Source organism: Nipponia nippon, unplaced genomic scaffold, assembly GCF_047370975.1.
Source record: "Nipponia nippon isolate SJK-2023a ecotype South Korea unplaced genomic scaffold, ASM4737097v1 scaffold_16, whole genome shotgun sequence".
Classification (NCBI taxonomy): domain Eukaryota; kingdom Metazoa; phylum Chordata; class Aves; order Pelecaniformes; family Threskiornithidae; genus Nipponia; species Nipponia nippon.
In genome coordinates, this window is record NW_028262332.1 from 7,807,598 (window position 1) to 7,826,263 (window position 18,666).

General features: G+C 55.1%; 1 protein-coding gene across 3 annotated transcripts in view; it reads left to right on the forward strand.

Annotated features, from left to right (window-relative positions):
* The window catches only part of NTNG2 (netrin G2), a 52,719-nt gene that overhangs the window by 16,075 nt on the left and 17,978 nt on the right, over nucleotides 1–18,666 (forward strand). For all 3 annotated transcript variants that reach the window (XM_087752620.1, XM_087752617.1, XM_087752618.1), the window contains exon 3: nucleotides 6,968–7,611. In XM_087752620.1, the coding sequence (XP_087608746.1) occupies nucleotides 6,968–7,611 (644 nt within the window). The remainder of the gene's footprint in view (nucleotides 1–6,967; nucleotides 7,612–18,666) is intronic.

Genomic DNA, 18,666 nt, shown 5'->3' on the forward strand with positions numbered 1-18,666 from the left:
GTCTCCCATGCCCATCAGTCCTCCCCATGACGGACAGGTTGTTCAGGGAAGGGGAGGCTGCAGGACATGGCTCGCCGGTGGCACCGCTCCATGGCGGGGACGTTAGCAGGGCAGGCAGGATCAGGTGCACACAAGGATTTTGCCGACGCGGTTGTTTTGCAGGATCTGGAGGAAATTTGATACGAACCTAAGGCTTTTGTTGCTGTGGGAGGCAATGTGGGGACTTTGTGAACCTCATCAGCTGACCTTTCAGCAGAAAATCAAAGGCAGCGTCGTAGGTGCCCTGCGAGAAGCAGAAGGACCTTGGGATGCACCAGAGAGCGCCTTAAGTATTCACGGCTAGATGGGGCGGGCACTAAGGAGGGGACTGTCCCCTCCTGGGTGGAGGTGGAGGTTCAGAGCAAGGTTTCCTCAGCCATGGGTGCTCCCGAGAAGGAGGTTTCTGTGCTGTCGCCTGCCCCACTGAAATCACTCCAACGACCGCCCAACTTGCAGGCCAGCAAAATACTGCTTCTGCGCAGGGATGTTTTTCCCCTGGATTCATAGAAGCATAGAACGTCCTGAGTGGGAAGGGACCCACAAGGATCATCGAGTCCAACTGCTGGATGAAAACCTACAGATAAGAGGGGCAGCGCCATGCAAACCCTCCTCACCCATGGCCCCTCCACCTCCCGCAGCGGTGGCGGGTGCCGGCTGCTGCCAGCAGCCCCGCAAGGGCCAGGAGGGCCAGCCTTGGTGGGCACCAGACCTTCTCCTGTCTGCTCCAGGAGCCTGGTCGTTAAGCAGATGTCTCATTTCGGAGCCTGCAGGAAGCTCCTCCTCATGTCGAGGGAGCCAGACACGGCTCTTTAGGCTATGGAGGGGGAGATCAAACAGCCCCCAGTCCCAACCATCGTTGGCACTTGCAGGAGAGCCTGAAGACACCCAGGGTCTGAGAGCGCTCTGGTTCAGTTTGAGCACCGGTTCTTGGGGAAAAAAGCCCTCTACAGAAGACAAGACCTAAGAGAAACCCACCCAACAGCATAGATCTTTGTGCCAAAGAAAAGCATTTAACTTTTTTCCCCTTTGATAAGAATCTTCCTATAAAAAAGCCCCTCACCTGAAAAAATAGCAAGTTTGGATTTCTGAAACTAGTCCAAGTCGATGAGACCTTGCCATTACTCTTATTAGGAGACTGTAATTAAAAACAAGTTGATCCCAGGGTGACCTAGGTTTTAGCAGAAACCTTGGCTTAAACAACACAACATCATTGGGCAGAAGAGACCCCTGAAAGCAAAGCGACTCCAGGGGGGTTCCCTGGCCAAGCCACCATCAAACACATCACACCGGGTTGCGAGAGCTGTGATGACCATCCTTGGCTGAGCAGTACAAACTTTCACATCACCTACATAGTTTTCCTTGCTCAAATCTTGGGGCTTTTTTTCCTTTTATTATTATTATTATTATTATTATTATTATTATTATTATTATTATTATTATTATTATTCGTCCTTGTGCAGCTAGTGGTTGCAATTGCTTTCCAGCTTCCCTTTGTCATGGAGATCTCCTAAAAGCTGCAGTTTTATTTCTGTGCAGCTTTCACCATTCACAACAGATGTCTAGTTTGTTTAAAATATTCAACAGCTTAATGATTAATCAAGTAATTTCACCTACAAAAATATATAATTTTATGCTGTGAGGCTTAAAAATGGCATTATCTGCCAGAAAAAAAAAAGCAAAACAACTTTGTGCGCTCATTAAGAGCCCTAGAAACCAGCTGGGCTTTGTAAAACCGGGGCCTTTTATTGCGGCTGTTTTCCCCCATTCCCTCCCTCCCCAGCAAGGTGGGGAGCAGCTTCGCTGCAGCATCCTGGATTCCTGTCATCACGCCTTGTCAGAGCAATATCTGGTTTCTTAAGAAATCCTCCTCAAGGAGCAAGTCCCCACTGTCACCTTCAGAAAGTCCCTTTTGCAGCATTTCTGCCCAGCACCGACCCCAGGCACCGAGAGGAGGCAAAACCCAAGGGCTGGGACAATCACCGGGACTGGGACACGTTTCCAGGCACGCAGCTCCCCACCAGGACACTTGCCCCGTGGAGGCACAGTCTTGCTGTGATGACATTTGTTAGGGCCACTTGTCCTCAACAAGGCTCTTGCAATTTGCCCCCGGGGATTTGCCCCTTTGGGCTGAGCTGGGGCGAAGCAAAGTTGCGGTGCTCTTTGGTGCACCCTCAAGAAATGAGCAACCAGAAGAGCATGCTGGAGAGCTGGAAACCTGCAATGTCTAGTTGCTGTGAGGACACTCACGACTGATTTAATAGTGTGAGACTCAAAATGAACTGGTTTATTTTAAGCTCGCTGAGACCAAGTTTGCCTGGCTAATGCATTCTGACTTTTAGATTGAAGACGTAAATATCTTGAGACTTTGGACAGATTCTTTGGAGGACACATGGCTTGGAGGAGGAAACCAGATTCAAAAATAATACCTGGAATTGTTTCAACAGTGCTATAACTGACCTTACCAGGACCAACAGAGCAGCCAAAGTATGGCCATATGTTTCCGCTCCCCCCTGCCCTCCCGGCTGACTTTAAACCACCCCACCAGCAGAAAATGCATTGAGCATCCCGTGGAGGAAGGACAATTCAATAAACCTAAAACCAAAAAGGAACACTTCATTTTAGCAGAGGAAGCCGTAGTGATGTGACTCACTCGGTGGCTTTTGAGGCTCTCCCCTGCCTTTCAGCACTGTCACTTAGAGGTTATTTTTGCGTTTGCCCTGTTACAACCACGCAGCTCTCGAGCTGTGTGCCGCTCCAGAGCATAAAGACATCTTAAAGGTGCTTAAAGACATCTTTGGGCTTGCTGCCTGCTGAGCATGTTAACAGGTTGGGGTGTACAGGAGCCATCAGGGATTGTGCACCTCCATTCCCTGATCTCTGGGACGAGCATACGGGAGACAGGCAGAGTTTTGGCTTAGCTTCTTCCTGCTCTTGACCTGCCAGGTCCCCTGCCAGGGACATGCCTGGCCAGCCCTGGCCCTCCAGACGGGACACTGGGAGGGGGATCACGCTTGTCAGACTCAGTTGCTTCCCTCACTTCTTCTGGGAAACCTGTCCCACCTCCCACCCTGGCCACCCTTTGCTGGTTTGGGTAATGTTTTCTTATTGTGGTTTGGTCACAGAGTCCTCCCCTTGTGCAGTTTGGCCACCGCTTAAGGAAGCCTCCAAAGAAAACCTTGAGAGGAGTATCATCCCTAGCCCTGAAGGTGAAGCTGGCCACTGTGGCCATGCTGGGGACAGCTCTAGTGGCAAATACTCAGTGGAGATTCATCTTACCGATGGCTGCCGCATGCAAGGAAAGGAAGCCACATGGCAAGAGAGCTCTTGCCAGGACGGCTCCATGCACACAGACTCCTGCTCATACAGAGCTGGTCTGAGCAGCAAGGCGCATTTATCGGGGAGTTTTGTGCTGCCGCCTCGAACTAATTCCCCACCTGAACCCACCGAGACGCTGCACTGCTGCACCCTCCTTCAGACAGGAGGTGAAAATGGACCTCCAGGATGGTCTTTTTGGGACCGTCCTATTAAGCCATCTGTATGACCACATTGGCAGTAGGACCATACTGCAACACAATATGTTGCCTCAGCGCAGCAAACGTACCCAACGCCCCCAGCGCTTCAGCTGATGGGGATTTTTCTTCCTTCTCCATCAGCCACCGCTGTAAAGCCGCGCTAAGAGGCAGCCACATCCCCCAGCAGGAAGCTGTGTCTCATTAGCAGAGGTAAACAATTCCTCTGAACATGACGAGTCAGGAGAGCATATTAAATATGTCAATATCTTAGGTTTTTTTAATCCCTGCTCCAGAACAGCATGTCGCAGCAGGAGAGGACCCCCCAGCATGGCTCAGAGCCCTGCTGCAACCCAGCTGGCATCTCCCCTTGCTTGGGGCATCTCCCCCTCTTTGGGAGGGGAGGGGGGAGCTCCTGGGCAGGTGCCCTCACCCCTCGACCTGACCCACCTGAGCAAGCCTGACCACTCCATTGATTTCCCTTGCTCAGCTGGCACAGCTGCAAGCAAGTGAAAAATAACAGAACTATAGCCATTTGCTTTCAAAACATCCATCAAAGCATCCATTTAGTAGCCTCCCTGCTCCGGGGATGGGCACAGCACCGGAGCTCAGCAGCTCCGGCTGCAGCCCTTCCTCCCAGCACACACGGAGATGGCAGAAGGCACCCGTCGCTCAGGTTAAGGCTGTAACAGGGGGAGCAAATCCCACCACGGCACTCGTGGCTTTACCGTCGGGCAGGTGTGTGTCTGAGCACAAGACAATGTTAAAAACAGTACGAGTTTTGTCCCATTTTATCAACTTACTTCTGCTGCTTTCCCTGGCAGCCTCGTGCACACACACACGACAACGCATGCTTTATTTACAGGCGTCCCCTTTTCTCCCTAAGGCCGCTGCAAAGGAGCCTGTGCTCACGTACAGATCAGCTGCTCGCTATTTTGTTTTATCCCCGCTGCTGGCGGAGCAGCCTTCTGCCTTATTTACAGCGTGCTACTCACACGCTGCTCAGAAGACAGAATTATTTATGTCCTCCTGAGCTTTTCTAGGCTTCTCGGTGCTGTGGCCTCCACTCACTGTGCAAACAGTTGCTCTCATTCAGCGCGGATCTCCGAGCTGCGGGGAGGCACCAGGGGCCCATTTTACAGATGCAGAGTGGAGAAGCTCCAAGTAGTTCCCAGGACTTTTGGTTGCCCAACTGGAGGTGGCAAAGCCCAGATTTTCCAAAGCAGTTCACGTTACACATGGTTTTCCACATTCAAAGCACAGCCACACTTTGCACCCAAGACCATCCATTTGTGGGAGCCAGATCCTCTCCTCTGCTTTGCCCAGGGTATACACAGGGCACCCTAAAAGCAGGTTACAAGCACTTAAGACTCCAAAAGTTTCCCAGGTCAAAGCAAGCCCGTGGTGCAGGATCAATCCCCAGTGCCATGGACACAGGAGCAGCATCTTCCCGCGCTTCCCAACGCTTGCAGCGGGGCTCTCCCTGCCCCGGGACACAAGCAGCCTGCACAGACCTCAGCCCTGTGCCTCATTTGAGCCCCCAGGTACCAGCATCAGCTCCCTGCGAGCCGGGGACCAGCAGCCACCTGCACCCCGGCACAGCCCCAGTGCTGCAGGAGGTCCCCGGGGCCAGGCAGGAGCACGCTGCTCCCCGCACGCAGCACCTTCCCACGGGCTCCCGACCACGCACAAAGCATTCACAAACCAAATCACAAAACCCGGCTCGGTCTTACCTTGCAAGTCCGCTGTGCTCGGGAGGGCCAGACCTCACACCCCAGCCGGCTCCTTGCCTCCAGCCATCAGCTCTGAGCAGCTCCAGCTGCTTTATCACCTCCTCCTCTGCCAGGTGGCTCTGCCTCCCTGACGAGGGTCCCACCGCAGCAGAGCCCGCTGTCCTACCAATCCCTCTCCCTCCCCGATCCTCTGGATTTTGAGTCCAAGAAGGAAGTAAAGCAATAGCAAAGAGATGCTTCATATGCAAAAAAAGATTTCCAGTGTGTTGCAGAGTATTTTTATGGACGGTACCCACTGTAACACAGCCCCACATCATCCCCAAAGCAGGTCTGACCACGTGCTCCTGGAGGCAGGGGCTGCAGGGCAAGTAATGAAGGGCTTTAACACACATAGGGATGAGCAATGAAGCCGTTGGCACAGCTAACCCTGATGCCCGCCTCCAAAACTTCAGCATTTGGTGCATGACCTTGACAATATGTCCCTAGTGCAGTTCAGCACATGTGTCCCTGCAAAACATGCAGGCTTGGCCGTGCATTGTCACTTGTGGGCAAAATGGGATGGCTGGACCTTTTCTCCCCTTGCCCAGGCCTGCAGGCAACGAGTGACGTAGCAGCGAACATTGTCATCTGGGTGGGATGAGCCATCCTTCCCACCGTGGTCCCTGCGGGTGGGCGAAGACCATTGCACCTCCTGCCTGCAGCTGGGGAAGGCAGCAGGGCTTGGGAAGCACCTGTCCCCGCGGGCAGCGGGACTGCCGGGCACAGCTACGTAACTCGCTTTCTGCAAAGACAGAGGTTAAGTCATGTTCCCTTCTATTTGCTATGGGCGCCTGGACAAGCAGCAAGTGGCTGGGGAGGGTGTTTAGGCTGCGGGAGTCCCGGGTCCCTTCTGGGCGTTGGCGGGTGGGCACAGAGCTGCCTGCCCCGTTCCCTTCCTGATCCCCTGTCAGCTCGGCCGCTGGTTAGCTTGGGTAGGTTGAACTGAGGAGTGACCAGCAATGGGCATCACATCGGGCTGCAGGGTGCACCCCAAGCGTACCTGCTCTGCATGTCCCTGAGGCCAGGGTGCTCTCCTGGGGACAGCAGAGACACCGGCCGCACAAATCTCTGCTCTCTCTGCTACCGCCTGGTCCTCTCCCAGCTCAGAGCTGGGGAAATCGGGTTTCCTTCCTCCAGCCGTGCTCAGAGGCGCTGGGGAGATGGTGTGTCCCCAGCCCATTCAGCATCAGGAGCCATCAGAGGCATGGATGTGCTTGGGGGATTTCAGCCATTAAGATCTTGCAAGGGAGCAGGGGTGAACGCAGCTCTCCGTAGGCTTGTAACTCAGCCAGCCTTAAGCAAAGTTTCTCAGAGACCGTCTCAGGGAAAGCGCTTTCTATGAAAATTGCCCCTGTGCCAAATTGAAAGGCCCTTTCCCAAAGGGCCTTTCAAAGGAAACAGCTCAGCCGTTCTTAGAGCAAAGGCAAAGCCATGTATTTCTGTCTTAAATTCATGCTCAGAAACAGCATCATCCAGAGCCAAACCCCCGGCATAGTCCAGTTCAGCCCAGCAGTTAACGTTTGACACAAGCAGCTAAAACCAGGGCCCAGTAATGGTGTGAGCTCGGCCGCGTGCCCGCGATGCCCACATGATGCCCACGCGATGCCCAGGCGTTGCCTTCTCTCGTGACCGTTGTTGTTGTTCCAGGAGAACCCGTACCTGTGCAGTGACGAGTGCGATGCCTCCAACCCGGACCTGGCCCACCCACCGAAACTCATGTTCGACAGCGAGGACGAAGGACTGGCCACGTACTGGCAGAGCGTGACATGGCGCCGGTACCCGGAGCCGCTGCTGGCCAACATCACGCTGTCCTGGAACAAGAGCATTGAGCTGACGGATGACATTGTGATAACCTTCGAGTACGGCCGACCCACCATCATGATGCTGGAGAAGTCGCTGGACAACGGGAGGACTTGGCACCCGTACCAATATTACGCAGATGACTGCATGGAGGCCTTCAGCATGCCAGCACGGAGGGTCCGGGACCTCTCCACCACCAGTGCCAACAGGGTCCTCTGCACGGAGGAGTATTCCCGCTGGGCGGGCTCCAAAAAAGAGAAGACCGTCAGGTTTGAGGTGAGGGACCGCTTTGCCATCTTCGCTGGCCCCGACCTCAAGAACATGGACAACTTGTACACCCGGCTGGAGAGCGCCAAAGGCCTCAAGGACTTCTTCACCGTGACTGACCTGCGGATGAGATTGCTGAGACCGGCCCTGGGGGGCACCTATGTGCAGAGGGAGAACTTGTACAAGTACTTCTATGCCGTCTCCAACATTGAAGTCACCGGCAGGTAACGGCTGCTGTATTTCTTTGGGCATCTCTTCTCGGAGGGATGAGAAGAGGGTTACTGCTAGAAAACTAAGCCATCAGCATTTCTGTTGACCGATAAGATTATCGGTGTTTCTTCCTCTAATACCCTCTCTCCCAAGGCAGGGCAGCATCAGTAATAAAACAGATGTGTCCTTGCAGGGAATGTCTGGGGCACCTCCAAGGCTGTGGCAGGAGCATCTGAGAGAAGGGCTGTGTCCTCCCGGAGCTGGCGCAGGGGGAGCTGGGACACGGCTTGGATTGGCAGTCGGGGTCTGAGTTCCTTCTGAGATACCCTGTCCCCAGCTGTGCACACGTGGGCAGCCTCTGCCCAGAAATCTCAGGGGCGATGCTAGTGGATCTGAGGGTGGTGAGGAATGAGGCTCGCCCCACTAAACTCCAGCTCACTGCCAGTACAAGCAGGATGGGTCATCCCGAGTCAGTCCTGCACCCCCGGCGCAGCCCCGGCTTCGGCAGATGAAGTTTGGGGTGAGGGTAACCCCCCGACAGATCTGGGGCAGGGGAAGGCAGGAAGGGGTGTGTTTTTCCTGGTTTTTGTTTTCCATTTCTCTGTACCATGCCATATGTTACGTTATGACATCAACCGAAAAAGCAAAGTAAGGTGGAAAAATGCCGAGATGGCTAATTTCCCATCCAGCTTGTGGATTCAGCTTGTGCGAGATTTACAGGTGAGAGGGGAAAAATCTCCCCATCACCCACCCTGTGCTAACAAGAATCACCACAGCGACAGAGGAGCCGTTTGTATCGGTTCCAAACTGTTTGCTTCCGAGACTTGCAAGCAAAAATGTTTCGCAGGTGCCACCAAGGCTGGCTTTGAATGAGCTCCAAGGGGAAGGAAGCTGCAGCGAGGGATGGGAGAGCCCTTTGCTCCAGCGGGGGGAGGCGGGAGGCAGCGGTGAGGGCAGCAGCAGGCAGAGGTGCTTGGCCTCTCTCGTGGCATGGTCGTCTGTGTGGGATGAGCAGCCGTGGCTCTCAGCTCAGCTGGCGGCGGCGGTGTGCCCGCCACCGGCGTGTCAGTGTGCCCGCCAGCAGTGTGTCGGTGTGCCCACCACCGGCGTGTCAGTGTGCTTGCCACCAGTGTGTCGGCGTGCCCGCCACCGGCGTGTCAGTGTGCCCGCCAGCAGTGTGTCGGTGTGCCCACCACCGGCGTGTCAGTGTGCTTGCCACCAGTGTGTCGGCGTGCCCGCCACCGGCGTGTCAGTGTGCCCGCCAGCAGTGTGTCGGTGTGCCCACCACCGGCGTGTCAGTGTGCCCGCCAGCAGTGTGTCGGTGTGCCCACCACCGGTGTGTCAGTGTGCTTGCCACCAGTGTGTCGGTGTGCCCGCCACCGGTGTGTCAGTGTGCTTGCCACCAGTGTGTCGGCGTGCCCGCCACCGGCGTGTCAGTGTGCCCGCCAGCAGTGTGTCGGTGTGCCCACCACCGGCGTGTCAGTGTGCTTGCCACCAGTGTGTCGGCGTGCCCGCCACCGGCGTGTCAGTGTGCCCGCCAGCAGTGTGTCGGTGTGCCCACCACCGGTGTGTCAGTGTGCTTGCCACCAGTGTGTCGGCGTGCCCGCCACCGGCGTGTCAGTGTGCCCGCCAGCAGTGTGTCGGTGTGCCCGCCACCGGCGTGTCAGTGTGCCCGCCACCAGTGTGTCGGCGTGCCCGCCACCGGCGTGTCAGTGTGCCCGCCAGCAGTGTGTCGGTGTGCCCACCACCGGCGTGTCAGTGTGCTTGCCACCAGTGTGTCGGCGTGCCCGCCACCGGCGTGTCAGTGTGCTTGCCACCAGTGTGTCGGTGTGCCCATTACCGGTGTGTCAGTGTGCTCGTCACCAGTGTGTCGGTGTGCCCGCCACTGGGATTGCTCAGGGAGGAGCCCTGGGGAGCTCACTCACATGGGCAGAGGCGTGGGAGAGCACTGCTGCACGCGTCTGCAAGCGCTCAGGTCTCGGTGTAATGTGCTTCTGTATAGATATGTGCAGAGAGACATTTTACACCTGCCCATAAGAAGTACTGCCAGGCACACTGAATAGCCACAGTCCTCAGAACAGGTCAGGATGGGGCAAAATAGCAAAGCAAAGAGGGTGAAGGGAAAGCAGGCAAAGGCGGGAGGAAAGGCCAGCATGTTGCCTTCCCCTCCACCCCAACCACAGCCAGTCCTGGCCCCAGTTCCGTCTGCCGCAGCCCTGCTCCCCCCCGGGCGGCCGAGCTGCCCGCAGGGATGCTTGGTGCTACCAGCAGCGGTGGCAAAGCCACAGGGATGAATTCCCAGCCAAAGCCCATGCTGGCCGGGGCAGCTGGCAGGATGGGTTGGAGCTGGTGTATCAGTTTATCCGGGCTGGTTAAACTCTGTAGCAGGGATGCAGAATTTTCAGCTCAGAAAGTGGTAAATTAGGATTAAATATTTGATGCCCTTGTGCAATGACCTTTGGCTTCCAAGCACGGAGATGACTGTGCAGGTAGCCCAGGACTTGCTACTGCACCTACAGCACCTTTAGGATACCTGATGCTTTAAGATACATGTTAAAATACTCAGGGTGTCCCATGAATGCCTTCTTCCCCAGAGGCTATCACCTTTTCTGCCTGCCTTGTGCCGGATATGTCACTTCAGTACTTTTAACTTCTGCTGTGCTGGTGGGATTCTCCACAAACCAGCCCCTTGCTAGTTGTCAGCTGTCTTCCTCCCCCCAGCAGTTCCCCAGCATGTTATGAACTCACTGTCCAAATGTAATGCCATTTAATAGCAGTGGAGATTGATTCAAGAGAGAAAATCCCTACAAACTTTGTGAAAAGAGGCACCTGGGGCAGGGGAGGAAAGCCCCTTCGAACACCCCAGGGAGAGGGGGGGCACAACCTCTATGAGACATCCGAGACTCCACAGCCACCTGCACCCTGAGGACAGTGCTGGTGAGGGAGGGTCGGGCTGCAAACGCCCGGTGGAAGCTGCAATGCTGCTTTTTTGCTGGGGCCAGAATGAGACGGGCTAGGGTCTGTTGGCTAATTCCTGGTGGCCTCCCCCCAGAGCTGGCCTGCTGCCCGCGTGGCCGGCTGCCTGCGTGGATGGCTGCCCGCGGCTGCTGCAGAGCAGCAGCCCCTGCTCACCTTTGCTTTCCTCTCGGCTCTGCTCACCGCGAGCTGCCTGACAGTGACTCCTCCGATGCAGCAGGGAGGAGAGGGCTTTTCCTTGGCTGGGGACAAAGAAAACTCCGAAATCTACTTTTTCTGGCCCAATCTCTAAGTCCTGAGCTACAGCAAGACCCAGCTTTGCTTTGCTCCAGCTCTTCCCAGATGTCCCCGCTTGCTGGGCTGGTCCCCAGAAGAAGGGAACACTCATCTTGGACAGGGAAAAAGCTGATGCCTGTCCTGGGCTGACTCTTCCAGCTTCAATGGGCGCAGGGCAGGGCAGGACGACGGGCTGAGGAGCTGTGGATAAGTGGTGTATAAGGTGGAGAAGCTTCATGTGAATTAACTCTGCTCCTGTGATTATTCTGGTCCCAGCAAGCAGGGGTTTTTTTCTGGAAAGCAATCTAATTCCAGCTGTAAGCAAAGCCAGTTACCGTGCAGGGACTAAAACCAAATTAAATCTTGTGTATGGCTCAACAAGGGGTGGGTTATTGAGAGGAAGAGAGGAGAAATCAATGTGAGCCTGACAGGAGGGCTGCGCGGGGAAGGGGGAGGCAGGGCTGGGGATGGGCGCACGCTGCCTCTTCCAGGAGGTGGGAACGACCACGTTTGAGGAACAGGAGGGAAGTGCCTAGATGAAATGGGGGGGGTGTTAGGGAGTCACTACAGGGGTCATGGAAACGAGGGGGAAGATGATTATGAAGAAATGAAGGCTCAAAGGCAAAACATAGCCAGAAAATCCCACCAGGAGAGCAGAGGCGCCAGTGACTTAGAGATGTGAGCAGTCCCAGGTGGACAGAGGAGCGGTGCCCGGCAGCGGTGTCTGCCATCAGAGGAGCAGTGCGTGGCATCGCCTGCGCCCCTGTATGGCGCCAGGATTTTGGCAGGCAGCTGGCAGTGCCCGCAGGACGATGAGACACTTGGCAGCTCATTTCCAGTTGATGTTCAGGGTCAAGGGAAGAGCAAAATGCTTTGCCGTCAGAGCAGACCAGGAGCCTGGGTGGTTCCTCATGCTGCAGCCTTAGCTGGTGGGTTCAGAAAGGTTTCTCTGATGCCTGGGAGCCACATGCTCCTGGGCCCCCATCCAGGCACACCCCATCCTTCACCCCTCTGCTTCCCACCAAGGAAAACCCCTCACCATGATCTCCCAGAGCTTTTGGGAAAAGCAGAAAGAGACGGAGCAAAGGACATGGGAAGAAGGGGAAGGAGTTTGCTGCCTTCTCTCCTCCTGTGGGCCAGATGGACAGGGGCGGTCAAGAGTTCGCCAGGATCTCCCGAGGGTCTGGTGAATCCTGAGGGTCACTGCTTCCTTCCTGGGTGTTGGTGCAATGGGCTGGTGCTTCAGGGCCTCCTCTGCCCGCTCCGTCCTCATCTCCTCCTCCCACAACCTCAGCCAGGTCCATTTCTCCGTTCATGGCCGACAGTTTATTTTTACTCTCCTTCTTCTTCTTGGTATCTTTTCTTTTTTTTTTTTTCCTTCTTCCATCCTGTCCCTATTGATCTGCAGAGTAACTGGAGATGCAGAGGAGTCAAGACAGGAATAGACACGAGCAAGCCCTTGGCCTGTGTGCTTGTGTGTGTGCCAGGCAGGGTGGGGAAGGGAAGCGGAAAGACTTTTCCCCCGCAGATCTCTATTCACCGCTTAGTTTTCTCCTCGGTGCAGCAATGAGCTCGGTCATCTTCTCAGGAATGGGTGAATGAGCTTTTCCTGGCCGCCAGGACTGACAGCCGGCACGATGAAAGCTGCCGGTTCTCTTTCCATTACACACTGGGTCTCTTTGGAGTAATTTTTTCCCCTTCATAACATCAGTCAGCGCAGTGCTCAGCAGGGCACGCTCCATCACGGAGACATTAATAAGCCATAATTGAAGTTAATGTGCCATGGCCAGGACATGTGGATCCAGTTAGGAGAAATCAGATTGAGCAGAAGTGAATCAATTTTAGGCTGATTATTAAGATTTCTCTCCTTCGTCCTCCCCTGCCCCAGTGTATGCTCTGACTGTCTGTCTGTCCATCCTGCTGGTGATGAGGAGTCCCCAGAGGACAGGAGGAGGGAGCGTTACTCATCACCAAGCAGCTCCATGTAACTGCCTCATCTCAGGCTTTGCTCAGGCCAAAGAGGCAACGACAAGAAGATGATGTTTCCAGTTTTGTAACGGCATTTCCTTTCTCCTCTTCACCAATTGCTTTTCTGAGGGTTTCCTTGGCTTCTCTTTTGCTCACACAAAAGAACTGAAAGGAAAGGCCTTCTACGTTCCCCTGCTTTGATCCCTGCCTTCCCCTTTTGTGGTTCTCGGTGCCATGCGTGTATGCTCTCTGGGAGGCTTTGCTCTCTGCATGACTTGAGTGGTGAGTTTGCACTAGCAGAGCAGAACAAATTTGCCCAGCCTGTTATGCTGGTGCCAACAGACAGGATCAGGCACTCCAGACCTGGAGGATCAAGACCATCCCCCAGAGCACCTCCTTCAGTAAATCAGGCTGGTTAATCATCAGTGGTACCCACATGCAGGGGATACTCTTTTCTGCCTGCTTGGTGACTCTTGAGATGCGGTGATGCTCGACGCTGTATTGCTGTTCAAGATGAAGCAGCTCCTGCTCAGCCTGGAGGCTGCCTCCTGCTTCTGTCCTCCGGGCCAGCACAATGACGGCAGCTCAGTGCGCTTCCCCTGCGGTTGTAGCGCAGCCTGAACTGGGGGTGCCAGCACAAAGCACGTCCCGGCTGCCCCAGGCTGCTTTCCCCTGCTTGGACGTTCCTCCTTCTGGCTCTGTTGATGAAGTTGTTGGAGAGCCTCCAGCCAATCTTGACTTCTTCAACAAAGCAGTCTCTAAAAAGAAGGAAAGCAGCAGGTTTGGTCCATGGAACAGTCTCTTGTTGAGGGTCTTAGATTTTGTGTAATGAGCGATGCCCCCATTGAGCACCTTTCCCTGAGGAGCAGGGTGGGACCTGCTGGCTGCACCACCGCTGCTTCACAGAGAGGGACAAGCAGGGACCTGGGGTCCTGATCTGTGAGAGCATGGGCATCCCAAGCTGAGCCTGCCCAGCCCCAGTGCTGGAGCATCACCCCCAAAATAGCCACAGTCTCACCCAAACATCCCCTGAGAACTAGCCCAACGCCCCTGCAGCCCGCGGCCAGCCTCCGCCCGTGCTCAGCAGCTTTGGGAAGACGACAACAACCTGGGCGAGCATCGCCTGCGCCTGGCCCCGCTCCTTCCCCCGCAGCTCCTGGCAGCCAGACTTCAGTTCCCAGGAGGTAAGAGCATCCTCGTGTCAAGGACGGCCAAGTCTGCGCCAACAGTGCACCGCGTTCCTTGGCTTGTCCTCGTCTCCGTGCCGGGCAGCCCCCGAGAGCTGGATGGCTGAATTTCCCTGGCATTCCTCCAGGCTGGAATTAGCTTGAGTTCAAGCAAAATCTTGCTCTTGGTCATATAGTTAAGTTAATGCACAGCAACTGTTTGCTTGGCTTTCCTTGAGTCTCATAAAGGTTTTTACTCCCACTGCAGCAAGATGGAGGGGAAACTTGCTGAGTGGGAGGGAGGGAGTTAGCGAGAAACCCGGAGAGCTCCTCCTTCCCCCAGACACTTGTGACACTTTGTCAATAGCCGGAGACAGATGCCCAAGGTCCTATTACCTGCTCCTGGCTTCGGTTTGTGAAGGTTTTTATTACCCCTCCGATTTTGTTGCCGAGTTGTGTCCGGCCCTGAGCGGATAATAGAATTTCATCGATAGACTGAGAAGGTGATGTATGTTAAAGCACTTAATATAAAGAGACTTCTACAGGAGCCCAAATTCAATTTGACCAATGAACTCAATTGCAGGCATTATTGCATTCCAGGAGAAAGACCAAGAGCATTTATACACATTACTCTGCAAATATTTATGTGCACGTATCCGTGTGATGTCCTCTTCACCCTTCCTCCCTTCTGTTGCCCGACCCCCTAATGGGGAAGTTTGGTTTCATGTTTGCTTTTTAAGACAGCTTTGAATGTAAATAATGTTCCACCAGTCAGCAGGATCTTGACAGCTGGCAAGTGTCAACTTATTTAAAATAAATAGCCTCTCGAATGGGAACAGCCAGCTAGCGTGCTCTCCACTTTGGCATCTTTTAAATTGTCTCCTCTTTGTAACCCAAACCTCAAATCATTTCAAAGGGCAGCAAAGAAGGTTCCTCCCCGCCAGGAGGACTATCCGTCCCTACCACACAACCAAAAGTGAAAACCCACAAGGAAAAAAAACCACTCACATGTCCCTCTGACCTAACCCAGGGGGGTTTTTTTCAGTTTTTTGGCTCTGCAAAAAGCAGTGAAACCCAGGAGCCTCCCTCCCTGGTTTGAGCGGAAAAAACCAACACGTTAAAATGGCTTTTCCTCCCCTTTCAGCCCCTGGACCGCAGGCTCAGTTACGCTCCCAGCCCTGCTCCTGGGATGAATGAGCCACCGTTGCCTTCTTCAGCCCTTTCAGCCCTGCTCCGCTCACTGGCCATAGCCAACCTCTGCCAGAGCCATCTCCCAGCAAGGCGAATCCTAATGTAACTGCTCTCCACAAAGGGACAGTGCTTCTTTCGTGGCCCAGCCATTAGAAGCTATTTTTACCTGCTTCTGCACACACAGATGGGCCAGAAACAATCCAAGCTCAGCGCCTGTTATGCTTTGCCCAAAAGATTTGCTCCCTGCTTTTGCTGAGCTGCCAAAACAGTTGCAAAGGTGCAGGTAAAAAGTGTGTGAGCCATGGCCAGGCAGCTGCCGGAGCGTGCTGCAAGCAACGGCTGGGGATGACAATAGAGAGATGCAGAAGAGTTATTCATGTTTCCCTGAGAGCCGAGATCAGTTGAAACATCGTTTTCCTTTGGGATGGAGAGGAAAGAGCTCCCTTCAAACACATGGTCCCATGAGACTCATTAAAGGCTCATCAATTACAGTGAGAGCAAACAATTCAGCGGAAAGCTATCATAAGCCTTCCTTCGGATGGCAGTCATTAGCAGCTCTCCGCTGTGCGCTGCCTCTCCGCAACGCCAGCTCGAGCGAGTGGAAAGGGAGCAGGGGGGCACCACTGCCAAGCCAGTGATGGTGGGGAAAGCAGGAGACCGGTGGCCTGGGAGCCAGCAGGAGGGGACAAGGTCTCCACAGCATCCCTGGGGCCACGCGGCTGTGCAGTAGCATCCTTGTGGGTGGAGATGAGAGCACAGGCTGGACTGGAAGGAGACTTGGAAGGGAGGTGGTGGCCCACCACAGTGGGCTTCTGTTGCCCCATGTCCTCACCCAGGCTCTTTTTTAAGGAGCTCAGGGCAAGGCAGGATTGGGCCATGGTGGGAGCTGGGCGAGAGGTGTATGGGGATGGAGCAGCTCTCTGGGTCTCCACCCAGCCAGCGGTTCCTCCAGCCCTACCCAGCACAGCAGCGGGGTCACGGCATCGGGCCTGAGCACCCCAAGGTCTGGCTCAGCCCCACAGGGAGGGAGGGGGATGAAGAGATGCTCTTGCCTTTCTCTGCCTTACTTCCCTGCTCTGCAAGTGGGGTTACAGACAGAAAAGAGGTTGTAAAACACATAAGAATCCTTGGAAGGAAAGCAAAGGGCTGGGGTAGCTTTTTAAAATTATTTCAAAAGTCATTATTAATGAAAGCTCAGGGACAGGGGCTGCTTCCCCACTCCCAGCATGGCTCCTGCAGGTTTGCGGCACTCACCCCCGGCTACAGCCCCTTTCAAAGCCTGCGCACAGGCATCTCCTTCCTTCGTGCGCAGGCTTGGCACCAGACGCCTCTCCAACCGCTCGCTGCTGTGACCTCCAGGATGCTGACTTGGAGAAATGCAGGGACGGCAAAGTGTTCTTTATGGCAAAAAAAAAAAAAGAAAAAGAAAAAAAAAAGGACGCTTTCCTGTAAACTTTCCTTGGCTCTCCAAGCTCCATGATGTTCCCTGGTGGAGGCATTGGCAGCATCAGACCACACTGCACCACTCCGAGGGAAGGCAGCAGCGGAACGACCTGCACTAAAATAAACTCATAAATACCCCATCGTGCAAACTGTAATGCATTGGGCCAGTCATTGCTCCAGCAACTTTTGTTGAGGAGCATCGTGAGCCAGTTTCTGTTTAATGCAAAACACAGTTGTGAGCACCTACTAACAGCCCAGTGCAGGACTTGGGTGTCCCCGGGCCATGGAGGGTGCCTGTGGGTGCTGTAGCTCCTCCAGGCTGTGCCCCACCACGGCTGCGTCCTACGAGGGCTCTGAATGCTCACCGAGAAACAGCACCATCACCGCCAGCCTTGACCCAGGAGCTAGAGAGGAGAAACACTCCCAGCTCTTCAGATCACCTCTGGAGCCAAAGAGACCATCTTGCAACCAGCCCTTCGCTGGAGCAGCCTCGGGACTGGAGCGGGGCCAACACTGCCTTCTGCAGGACACAGCGCAGGTGTCTGCCCCACTGCTGCTATTTAAGCCTCATTGCTAAGTAGCTCCTAACCTTTCCCTTCATCCTCTCTTTCCTGCGATGGCCAGCCAGCCGAGGAAGATGAGCAGAGGCAAGCAGGACTAGCAGCTCCCACGCAGGGGACTGGGCTAATGTCATTTGCTCCAGTCTCCACCAGCTGGATCTTGGCTGTGGAAAGACGCTGTGCACAGACCATCGGTGAGCGCATGTCCTTGGGCTGCAGGCCCAGAGAAGGAGGCAGAGAAGCCTGAAGAAGGGGTTAAAGCCAAGCCACCGAGCGAGAGCAGCAGGGAGGCCCGGATGCAGAAACCTTCACACAAAATGGGGTTGGCAATCAGGGCTGGCTAAAGGCACTCAGCTGTTCGCTATTAAATAATGCAGCCTGATTGATTGGGCTGAAAAGTGCTGTGTTGCGGGGTCAGCTTGCTGGGGTTACAGTTCTCTGCTTAGATTGATGATCCTCAAAGGTCAGATTCAGAAAGCAATTCCCCAGTAAAATTGATCCTTTGGATAACAAAACTTTTGCACAGTGGCGAAGGGCCGAACAGCGAGAAATATAATGACCTGGGCACAGGCAGGCAGGGTGACCAGCTGCCTCTGGTTTCTCTTTATTTAGTTTTCCTTGTTTACACCAATTAGGAAGTGAGGGTCTTCTCTGGGAAGAGCAGTGCTCCACCAGCCGTACCGGCGGTCCTGGGGGACGTGCCTGAGCACCCAGCCCTGTCCCCGTCCCGCTGGCAGGGAGCGTGCGGGTGCCTTTGCAGGGGAAGAGGCAGCTAGGGGCTGTCGCGGGAGCCGGTGCTGGTTTCCCAGCCCTCAGCAGCAAGCGAGCAGGGCAGGCGTACAAGCAGGCACGTCCGAGTGCCTCCTGCATGCATCCGTGCCGCGCTCTCCCGCTAGCGAGAAGGCTGGGTCCTGCTGCTTGGCAGAGGTTTTGTAGCTGGGGCCAAATGAACGGCGAGCGGGTTTCACCCTCCTGTGCGGCAGCAGCCTGAAGCCAGCAGAAGCACCCCAAAACGGCTGCTTGGCCCTCAGCAGGGGATGCCAGGAGCAAAGATGTGCTACGGGTGGAGGGGGGTGATCGAGGCTGCCCCAGGCCACGGCGGTGACCAGGTAGTGGTCACCCAGGGCTGACGTCCCCACTGCGAGACTAGGAGGGTCAAGCACAGGAGCCAAGCGCTACCCTCCACGTCGTCCCAGACTTCAGAGAAAACGAGGGGGATGCCAGGCCCTGCCTTCTTTGTATCCCCTCCCCTGGGGCTCTTAAACTCCCCCTCAGCTTAAGGCTGCGCCCTGGAGCTGGTTCCCATCCCCTGGCTCCCACCAGAGGTAGGAGGGAGGAGAGCTGCAGCTCCCAGAAGCTGTTGCTCTCATTCAGGCTGAGCCCAGAGTGGCTTTGACCTGCTTTAACCTGCTATCTTGCCTGCTTTCCTCCCGTCTGCTCATTTTGAAGTGAGAGAAGGAGGCCACGCTGTGTGGACACTGAATAATTC